At 41.5% G+C, this 11,705-nt stretch overlaps 1 protein-coding gene across 1 annotated transcript in view; it reads right to left on the bottom strand.

Moving 5' to 3' along the window:
• Positions 1-1,188: 1,188 nt before the first annotated feature.
• The window catches only part of LOC143025203 (lysosomal Pro-X carboxypeptidase-like), an 11,526-nt gene continuing 1,009 nt past the window's right edge, over positions 1,189-11,705 (bottom strand). Inside the window, exons 2-9 of the mRNA XM_076184662.1 lie at positions 10,379-10,519; positions 9,574-9,672; positions 9,045-9,223; positions 6,775-6,932; positions 5,985-6,157; positions 3,988-4,152; positions 3,155-3,342; positions 1,189-1,569 (exon numbers count right to left, since the gene is read on the bottom strand). Of these exons, the coding sequence (XP_076040777.1) occupies positions 1,359-1,569; positions 3,155-3,342; positions 3,988-4,152; positions 5,985-6,157; positions 6,775-6,932; positions 9,045-9,223; positions 9,574-9,672; positions 10,379-10,519 (1,314 nt within the window). The 3' untranslated portion in view covers positions 1,189-1,358. The remainder of the gene's footprint in view (positions 1,570-3,154; positions 3,343-3,987; positions 4,153-5,984; positions 6,158-6,774; positions 6,933-9,044; positions 9,224-9,573; positions 9,673-10,378; positions 10,520-11,705) is intronic.

Here is an 11,705-nt window from a genome sequence, read left to right on the forward strand (position 1 = left end):
TTCCAAAGTAAAGGGTATATGTCACAGTCCATTTTGTTTCTATTTACTTTATTCTGGGTCATGAAGGATTGAAATGTTCCAAAAAGAGTCGCCCACGAAAAAGTCTGAGAATCACTGCATTAGACGATGCCCACTTGATCTGGTATGGTATTAGAGGTCCTACATGAGCTGGTGTTGTCCAGGACAAGGGGGCTCATCTGGCATAGATATTAGGAACTTGTCTAGGCTAGTTTTGAGTTTGTCCATTGGGCAACTGATGATGTTCCTCACATTTTTGGACAGGTCATTAAAGATTTTAGGCCCACCATGTGCCAGATTGGACACCAGTAGTGTCATGACTCTTGCTGGGGTTTTGGATGGTATACTCCTTTTGTTGCACTTGTGTCCTGTTCTCTTGTTGTTTGTGGGCTGCAGTAATCCTGAAGGTCAGGTACTTTTTGTCTAGAAATTTCTATATACAAAGGATTACAAAGGCAGAGCATGCTGACGGTAAAACTTTTGGTCCATAACTAGGTCGGATGCAAAAAAAATATATAATAATGATAAGGAAAAAATAAAACAAAATAAAATCATAATAATATAAATAATAATAGATAAAATAGATAAATGCATAGGTATAGTTAAATGATAAACAAACAGGTAAATAGTAAATAATGATAAATTGATAGATATAGATAAATAATAATAAATGAAAATCAAGCAAATAGTAAATAAACAGACAAATAATAACAAACAAACAAATAATATGAAATAAATGGCAGTCATTATAGCATCTTGCTTAGATGTTTATCTAATTGAATCTTAAAACTTCAAACTGAACTACATTGCACTGCCTCGGCAGGAAGTTTACTCAGTCCCGTCTCCTTTATTGTGTGTATAACCTCAGCTCCTTCAAGTTGTCCCAGTAGTCAAGCTCCCTCGGTTCTGGGATGTTGAGCATCTATCATAGTGTTTGCCTCCTTTAATTGCTTGATCTGTTTATGTGTATTGTTGCTTTTGCTCTATGTATCACAAAGAAATCCCCTCACCCAATTAACCAGTGCTTGACTCACAATCCCTGATTATCTTTAATTTCTTATATATATATATATATATATATTTTTTTTTTTTGGGTGGGAAGGGATCATATTGATTAATATCAATTGGTATTAATACAAATATTGATATTAATACAAATATACATTCTATAGGCAAATTCTATTATAAAAAACATACATTAACTTATCGTATATGAACTTAACATTTATAAAGTTGACCCCTTCAGTTAGGGTCCTATCCTCAGCTGAATAAAATCAGTCATGTTTAAACAAAACAAAGACTTTAAAGAGCAAGTCAGAGGGAATGAAATCACAAATGACTCATGACATCTGTTCCTGGGCATACTGGCGAATCCACCGGCTGATGTGCTCCTTCTCCAATCTCCTAGTGGCGGTGAGGGAGGGCGGGTCATCCGGATTTGACGACCTCAGGTCAATGTGGTGGGCACCCTCTGGGATGATCAGGGCCACCACTGTAGGGTTCACGTCCTCCATGACACCACCGCTATGCCAGGGGTCCAAAAGTCCGTTGCTGTGGGAAATGAAAAAGAATATAGCCATGAAAAATCCAACAAATCCTTGAGCAGTCAGTGTATTGCTGCATGCCTGACCCCCTGATATCCATCTTTCTGAATCCTCTCTCCTCCAAGAGGATAGAGTCCACCAGGCTGTAGTTCGGCCACCATCCAGCCTTTCTAAGTTACTAGAAGATAACTGTCCAGGATGTAACACTTCACTCAATACTATACAACACATTATGGAAGACTGCATTGTACACAATTACACATACTAAACAACACAACATATACTCTATAAAGGATTTATGGGAAAATTCCGTTCCAGTCATGGGTGTTTCTCAGGGAGATGGGACGGCTCGCTCAGACATTCAAGGGAACAACAAAGGATTACAAAAAAGGATTACAAGAGCGGAGCATGCCGACAGGAGACCTTTTGGTCCATATCTAGGTCGGATGTGAAAAAAAATAAATTAATGAATAAAAATTATAATAATGTAAATAACAAATAGAATACATAAATAAATGCATAGGTATAGTTAAATAATAAACAAACAGGTAAATAGTAAATAATAATAAATTGATATATAACTAATAATAAATGAGAATCAAAGAGACAAATGATAACAAAACAAATTATATAAAATCAATTATAATCATTACAGCATCTTGCTTAGGTGTTTATCTAAATGATTCTTAAAGCTTCGAACTGAACTACATTGCACTACCTGTGCAGGAAGTTTATTCCTTTCATTAACTACATCGATACCAACTAACAGAAATACATTCTACAGGACTCCACTGCCGCACTAGAGATCTAGTGTGGCAGTGGAGTCCTGGAGTAGGGTTGTGAATAAAGACAACATCAAATCATGGTGAATATATCAACTGACCAAAAATTGCTGTGAATTATTGAATGCTCCAAGTGGCTCTCGTTTACAAAAACAAACAAATGAGTAAATAGATAAATGAATAATACCACAAAACTGAGACCCACTTGTACTTTCAGTTTTCCCTTTTTCACATGTACATACTTGTCTTTAATTTTGAGTACTCCAGATGTAGGTCACCATTTTGATAACTGCAGAATCAACTGCCCCGACTTAGTGTATATTACATATACCAAAGGCTTTTTTCCCTTTATAAGGGAGGTAGCCAAACAACAAAGGCATAAAAACCAGTCCCACCCATCATACTCCACTCCCCTCCACCCTCTTCCCTCCCTCTTATCTTGGCACCTCCTGGAAAGAGGGGAATGTCTGTTGAGGAAGGGCAGGAGAGGACAGAGGACAGGGGTGAATGGAGAATTGTTGTATATGGGTCTGTGATGCATGAGGTGGAATGGGTGGGGGATGGGGGTTGAGGGAGTATGTGTCTTCTCCTTTTATGCATGAGGGGACGGAGGGGGGGGGGTTGCCGATTTAATGAACTTAGTGTATATCAAAAGCTGATGATACTGTAAAAAAAGTTACTGACAAATTTTCATTTCTCTTTGTAAAGATATAGTAATGGGTATTAAGGGAGAGTGGAGGTAGGTGTGGGGGAGGAGAGGACAGGAACAAGGGACAGAGGGAGGGGGACATCAATGCCTCCAGAACTCACCTGAAGACTATATTGCTCGCAGCTTGGATGTTTTTCCCGCCGTAGAGGAGTTCGGCGAGGCCTGCGTCAGGAGTCACGCCCCACACTCTGTGGCACTCCTCCACGTACGAGGCCAGATCCCAAGGAACGGGCTCAAAGAAATCGTCCACACCGTCATAGCACATCGGCATGATCATCTCACTGCAGGCCTGGATGCAAGGAAAAGGTGCTTAAACCTACGATTACATTAGTCCATGGAATGGTTAGATTCCAACGATTCAGTTGGATTTCGTCCAAGCCTGGAGTGTAAGCTTAAAGCTGCAGTCACACTCCAACTCTGGACTAAATTCAACTGCACAGAGGAGAATGGAGAGATCAGTGATGGAATAACACTGAGAGACCAAAAGAGAGCAAGTTGGGTGAGAGAGCAGACTAGAGTGAAAGATATGGTGGAGGCTGTAAAAGAGAGGAAGTGGAAATGGGCAGGTAAGTTGGTGCGAAGGGCTGATGAGCGATGGAGCAAGTGTGTTACTGAGTGGACGCCACGAGATAAGAAGCGCGGAAGAGGGAGACCAGACAGAAGGTGGAGAGACGAGATAGAGAAGTTTGCAGGAGTGAAGTGGAAGATGTTGGTGCGGTCGTGCGAATAATGGAATGCTATGCAGGAGGCCTTTGTTCAACAGTGGACTCAGGATGGCTGATTTAATTTGATATCTGTTCTTTCAGTGGTAAATTTTTGTGTGTGTGCTCGAGAAATCTCCTGTCACAAGTCACCCATACGAGTACACTTTACCCTGCAGTACCTATAAGTACCCCGCATCGTTCTTGATAGTTCGAAAGAGTGCCCCACCTACCTGATACCACCAGCCAATGTCGCCGAGACGTGGGTCCGCCTGCTGACTTGTGTTGACACATTTCATCTCTCCTGTGTAGTTGAAGTAGACGTTGAGGCCCAGGAAGTACTCCTCGAGTAGGGGCTCGGGCTCTAGCTTCGGGTGGCGAAGGTCCTCGCAGAAGGCCTGACGAAGAGAAGGTTCTTAAGAACCAAACACGTCCTCCTCCGTCAAGTAAAGGGGTTATCATATTGGGCTATTTTTCCTCCAACCTCCAATTCATCGGCGCTACCACCCACCTTCAGGACTTTTGTCTGAAGTAAAATCACTATAGCAAATTATTTTGTTTTCTCAACAATTTACTTAGGATGTCATTTGATATGCTGGAGGAAAAAGATTTTCCTCCAGTATATCAGATTCCTTCCCGAAAGCTGCGAGCTCAAATCTGCTCCAACAGTCGGAGGGAAAACAGTCCAGTGTGATAATGCTATAATGCGTGCATCCCCTTCAGCATTTTCCATGACTGGGTCGTCGGCCCTGGCGAACGCTTTCTGTTATTAGAAAGTAGAATCTGACTTTCCTTTTTAGTTGAGTTTATCTGACGTAATGACCTCTCCATGAAATTCATAAGTATTGGGATGGTGATAGGCGTGGGATAGGAACATCCTCACCCTTTCATCAAATGCCTCCCTTTCACGCATTTCCTCTTAAACCAAGCAAAGGTTGTCTCTCACCACCTTCTAGACCAGAGGTTCTCAACCTGTCTTTCCTCACGTACCCCATACCTTATGTTCTGCTGTTGTTTAGCCTCATGGAGAGACCAATTCAATGCTAAATTGAATCGCTAAACATCCACTCACTAAATAATTCTCGACAGTTGCCCGGGACTCGAACCGGGGCCTTGGGGTGACACACGTCGTTACTGGCGATTTTCTTTAGGTATCCATTCACTCATTTTTGGTTTGTGGTCTCCATTTTGAAACTTTGCGGTCCATCCTGGATGGGTTGGTGGGGTCCTTGGACCACAGGTTGAGAACCGCTGATGTAGACAATACTACCAGATCATTCCAATGGACTCATAGACTGGGTCATCTCCGTCTAGGCAATGCTCTCACACTCATGTTGCGTATCACTAACCCCACAAAGAAAACGAATAAAGTAATTTTTCCAACTTCCGGGAAATCTTTTTTATTTTATTTTTTTATTTTTTATGAATGTACGTAACGTTATTCTTTGCGTATTTCTAACCAGCTCAGACACTAGAAATGACGTTGGTAATTGTACCACTAGTAGCGCCACGCGATGAAGAAATTATCTAGGCAAAAGTCCAGAAATCGACAAAAAGTACATACATATACCAAAGGCTTTTCCCCCTTACAAGGAAGGTAGCCAAAAAACAAAGGCATAAAATCCACTCCCACACATTCCATCCCAACATACTCCACTCCCACCCACCCTCTTATCTTGGCTCCTCCTGGATGATGGGTCATCCCTGCATCTCGCCCACTGCCCTGGGTCAGAAGCAGTGTCACAAGACACAGCACATCCACAGCAAGGCCGTTTTGTTAAATCGCCCCCCCCCCTCTCCGTCCACTCATGGAAAAGACAGGGAGAAATCCCTTCGGGCTGTGTCAATTTATTTTTTACACATACTCCCTGACCCCCCCCCCCCCCATCCCCCACCCACTCCCTCTCATGCATCACAACATCATTTACACACAACCATTCTCCACTCAGCCCTAACTTCTGTCTTCCTCTTTCCTTCCTCAAATAAGATTTCCCTCTTTCCCAATGCCTCTTTTACCCCATCCATCCATCTCATCCTTGGTCGCACCCTTATATTCACTCCTATGCCTTCCACACCTCTTTCACTAATCTTTCTTCACTTGTTCCTTCTATGTGTCCGACGAAAAATGACTTGGACAATTTCTTTGTGAGGGTGACGATATACACCGTGAATCAAGACTTTTGACCACTTTACACTCATGCATCAAGACTTTTGACCTCACTTTTGTTACCTTTATAGGGTACGCCGGCAATGGCATCAAGAAAGAAGCAGGATACGGGTAGTCAATCATCGCCAGGTTGACCAGGACGTTGACGAGGAGGTTCTTGAGCGCCAGCACGTCGTTCCTCGTCTCCAGGGGCTTGCAGAGCCCCCACGCGGTACTCAGCCACTCCTTGCCCTCATCTGAAAGGTCAGTGTAGAAATGAAGCCGACTGTGCATGTCACAAATTGATGGGCATTATTGTTTTGTTTATGTGGGAAGGTGAAAGTAAGACGCGCGCGCGCACACACACACACACGCACACAATAAAACGTCCAGACTAACAACATGTTTAATTTGAGCTCCCTTATAAGGGAGGAGGTCGGGGTGGCCGAATCATAACAGACAGCCATTTAAGCCACTCCCATCTCAGTAACTCGATGAAAAGTCAGCCCAGTTCCCCGCCACACAGTTGGTGTTGTAGGCAATGCAGCGAAAATTAGACAAATGGAGACGAGGCTGAGGAAGAGAAAATGGACAATGACAACTAAAACAATACTTAGAAACAGACGAAGAAGAAGGAACAGAGGAAGAAAAATAAAAATACAGTGGAAGAAGGAAAAAAAAAGAATAAACACGTGTATGAGGAAGAATACAAAGAGGGAAAGTAAGTAGAGAAATAAACAAAGATAAAGAAACAGATAACGAAGAAAAAAAAAAGTAGAGCAAGAAAAAAAGAAGAAACACGAGTATGAGGAGGATTTCAAAGAGGAAAAGTAAGATGAGGAAAACAAAAAAATCTGGAGACGAAGATGAGGACCTGTGGACGTGACGGTGTCAATGGCGGCCCATGAACGTCGGACGACTTCGGTACATTCGAGGGATGTCCTTTGGAAGTCCTCGGTGACGATCTGCCCGAAGACGTGGCACGGCACCATACCAGTGAACTGCAAGATCGGGGCGGAAGAGGCCAGTGCTCTGCAAAGGTCGAGGATAACCTTGAACCGAATAGAATCTTCAGGTAGAATGGATGTTTATGTACCTGACATTTGCCAAAGCACCATGTGAGGACGGAGCCACTATTAGTACAACGTTCGCTTGGTACAGCATTATCAAATACACATTCTCAGAGATATGTGTACCACGACTATATACTTGATGTACCGTGTATTGTGACGAGGGAAACATCGTGGTAATAAAGGTTACTTATTCATATGTTGTTCATTTTGAAATGTATATACCAGTTGACAAGTGAAAGCAAGTACAATAGATAAATATATAATTTCATATCAACACTGGTAATAAAAGTTCGCTCCTCCCCCCCGGTCACATATTTGGGTAAATTGCAAAGCAGTAAGGCGTATCTCCGAAGGGCAGCCGAAGATAGTTGATTAAACACATATATATATATATATATATATATATATATATATATATATATATATATATATATATATATATGTGTGTGTGTGTGTGTGTGTGTGTGTGTGTGTGTGTGTGTGTGTGTGTGTGTGTGTGTGTGTGTGTTAGAAGTAGTCATCACAACCGGTCCTCACCTCCTTACTGGTCCCCACTCCTTCGCCTCGCACTTCTTGGCGACTTACGATCTTGCTGACCCCCAGGTGGTCCCATGGGACACGCTCGCGTCTGACCAGCTGTGACGGGACCCAGAGCTTCCTTGAGGCCCACGGTTGGAAGAAAGCCTCCATGAGGGAATCGCTCGTGGGGCCCCAAGATGACTAACCAGCGCTAGGGTCTACCGTATGACCATCACATAAAGCCTCCTTCAGGAGACACGTGCAGCTCACCAGCCTCGGCGATGACTACCTCGGCCAGTAAGTGACACATAACACTGGACTTACTGAAGAATGCCTACCCTCTGTCTTCGTGAGTCACCAGCGTCAGAACGTTTTGCCTCCGACTTCCCACGCAACACACGTGACCTCACGGCAATTATGAGCACGGGTCATGACCTACCTGTGTATATAAGGAGCTGAACGGACGCCGAAGATGCAGATAGCCCCGGAGAAGCATAGCATAGCTCGCTGTTCCTTGCTTCCTCGCCTTTTACTCCCTCGCAAGCAGATCGCCCGGAGACACGACTTGAAACCAGTTGTCACCTCCCTCTCGTTCCCCCCACCACTAGCGCCCAACATTTCATTGTTGATAAAACCAACTCTATCTCCACCATAGTTTGCCTTCAACTAGCCTAACTTGCTGCCCAACGTGGGGTAGACTACCACCCTAACATATATATATATATTTATATATATATATATATGTATGTATATATGTAATAAAAACACTAGGAACGGGTGTTCACAAATGCGTAAGTAACCACTAGGAAAAATAAACTAACGAAGCAGAGCGCTTTCATATAATTACATCTTCAGTGCAGATACAAAGAAGGAATTATAAAATGAAGAAACAAGGTACAGAATATATGGCTGAGTGAGACATGGTGAAGAGGGCATTCCATTAAGGTTTGTACAAATTAGATAGTTATATTTGCCATGAAATTTCAAAATTATTTAAATTGTAATATAAGTTATGAGCAATTGTCCCATACTTGTTGGTTACCAGGAGGGTATCTAACGTCACGTGTATTTCTTCCACTACCTCTCCGAATGCCCTCTTCACCATGTCTCAGTCATATATTCTGTACCTTGTTTCTTCATTTTATAATTCCTTCTTTGTATCTGCACTGAAGATGTAATTATACGAAAGCGCTCTGCTTCGTTAGTTTATTTTTCCTAGTGGTTACTTACGCATATATATATATATATATATATATATATATATATATATACATATATATATATATTGCAGTATATATGTGTGTGTGTGATATGTGTGGGAAATAAGAAGGGGACTAAGCTTCTTATTTCCCAGTGTTTTTTTCTGCATATATATATATATATGTATATATATATATATATATATATATATATATATATATATATATATATATATACATTATACATATATATATATATATATAATTGTCTCTGGCCCTGCCAGAGATTATCTCCTCCCCACATATGTTGTGATCGTGCGTATCTGTGACGTCATCACCCGGTTCGAGCTCACCCTTGAGTGATGTGCGGATACTTCATGCGGAACCAGGCCGCCAGCATCCCGCCGTAGGAGCCGCCGAAGCTGATAAGAGCGCTGTCTGTTGCGTTGAGACTCTGGCGGATGTGAGTGCCGAGGCTGGCGAAGTCGGCCAACACTTGGGATGACGTCAATAGGCCAAGTTGGTACGGAGGCTGACGAGGAAGGAGGGGTGGGTGAGAGGGGCTAATCTATTTTGTTTTATTTTATTTCGTTTAATTGTATTAATTTTTTATTTATTTTATATTGTTAGTTCTATTTATCAGCCGCCTTATATTGAACCAGACCGTTAAATCAGAATGAGAGGGAATTAATTTATTGTATTGTATTTCGATATATTCTTTTTCGTTTTGTTTTATATTTACAATGACCTTAAATGCCTTAATGTGTGTGTGTGTGTGTGTGTGTGTGTGTGTGTGTGTGTGTGTGTGTGTGTGTGTGTGTGTGTGTGTGTGTGTGTGTGTGAATTATTTGAAATTGAATGTCGACAGTTTACTTGACTTACCGTATAGGCATCAGCATAAGGCATACTTTCGCCGTAGAAACGGTGTTCAGCAAAGACTATCATGGCCTTGAATTCGTCTGCTATTTCCCACATAAAGCCCTGGTGTCGGTTATAAACAACCACGTTAGTATATTGCACCGGCCAACTTTGTTACACGCCACTCAAGGGTTCTCGTTCAGTATTAATAATGATGATGATAATAAAGATAATAATATTGATAAGAATGACTAATTAATACATATATCAGTATATTGGTAAATTTATTAATTATATGATGCATCAAGAAAAAAAAAAAAAAAAAAAGGAAAGGAAATGACGACGTTATGCTTGTAGGTTTCGAACTTTACATAATTTTCGTACCTACGTCCTAATCGAAGTAATATAATTATTATGAAGAAATGATTACACGAAAGAACAGTACATTACATGACGTTAGTGAAATAATGAAATTTTATTTGATATATCAAATAGATTAATTAACTGTATGTATGCGTTGTAACAGGTATTCCACGGGCTTGACCACTGCCAACCGTTGAAAGTTCGTTTTGAAAGAAAACGACTTCGGCTACAATATCTTATTTTTCAAATCTTCAAATATCAACTTATCTTTCCGTCATATATAGCAAAGCTGAATGATGAATTAAAATAGTGTAAACTTATACAAATATTATACATACTGTTGAAAGTCTAGATTTCTGTGAGCGAAGTTATATTCTAGTTCTTCATATGGAGGTTGGAGGAAGGATGTGGGAGGAAAAATTGCCCGGTGTGGTAACACCTAATGCAGAGTACACAGACTACGTACCGTGTTGTCGATAAATAGCGTAATATCCCCTTCATTGCCTGCGTAGAAGAAAATAGGGTCGCCATTTCCTCCCCAGCTCTTTGTGTTGACCATGTACCGATTCTTGAAAGTTTTGTCGTTGTCTGCATTGAAATGGTCAATCTGGAGAAATAAGAAGGAAGAAAAACAAAATGTTCAATAGTCCACACCTGCGGGCCTTGTACAATGTAATTGCTATTGTACACCCTATTTCTTATTTTCACCCATTTGGGTTTATAACATACTGTATACGCTTTTTTACAATTACAAGTCTTGAGTCTTGATAGCTGAAATGAATACGGAAATTGTATAAATGGAATTAACATACAATTAAGTAGAATATGGATAGTGTTTTTTTATTTTGTAAGTGTTAGGCTGGTACTCTGCCCCACGTTGGGCAGCCAGTTAGGCTGGTTGAAGGCAAACTCTGGTTGAAATAGTTGGTTTTATTTAACGTTGAAAGTTGGGCGCCATGGGGAGGGGACGAGAAGGCGAGGGAGGTGACGACTGTGTTTTAAGTCGTGTCTCCGGGCGATCTGATTGCGAGGGAGCAGAATGGGAAGAGGGGGAGGGGTGAGACGAGGAAACATGAGGCAGCGAGCTATGCTCACGTATGCTTCTCCTAGGCTATATAAATCTCCGAGCGTTGGATCCTTTATATACACGGGCAGGTAATGACCTGTGCTCCCAATTGCCGCGAGGTCAAGTGTGAGACAGGGATAAGTCGGACGTAAAAACGTTCCCAGGCAGCCGACTCACGTGAGTTTCTTCAAAGAGGTTTTTGTGGTGGTCATACGGCAGACCCTAGCGCTGGTTAGTCATCGTAAGGCCCCACGACTGATTCTCTTGGGAGGCCTCGGAGGTCAAATGTCGTGGGCAGAGAAGAAATGAGGACTGGAGTAACGAAATGATGAAGGAAGTGAGAAGTGAGGACTACTAATAGTAAGCTACTTCATGAAGACAGTTCGCCATTTATTTTGTATTTTCCTGATCATTTTTGCTCCCTGTCCTGTCTGTACTAACAATGTTGGAGCTGTCGAGTCTGTTTATATAATGATTTATATCGAATGTGTAAACTATTATAGGATGGTTATTTGGATAGGGAATTATAATTTTATGATTAAAAAATAGAATCAGAAGACAATGATAGCTATGCAAAGATTATTCGCTTTGGACAAGCGTCTTCATTCGGTGGCAACTAAAATCGCAGCGTCTGTCTGACGCTACCATAAAGTTAAACATGTTCAATCTTATCGTTCGCGTCTAGCGTTTCAGTAGTGAATGAAGAATCCAGCGTTTAGCGTCAAAA

The sequence above is a fragment of the Oratosquilla oratoria genome, chromosome 5, assembly GCF_046742065.1.
Source record: "Oratosquilla oratoria isolate Oo_2021 chromosome 5, ASM4674206v1, whole genome shotgun sequence".
Taxonomy (NCBI): Eukaryota; Metazoa; Arthropoda; class Malacostraca; order Stomatopoda; family Squillidae; genus Oratosquilla; species Oratosquilla oratoria.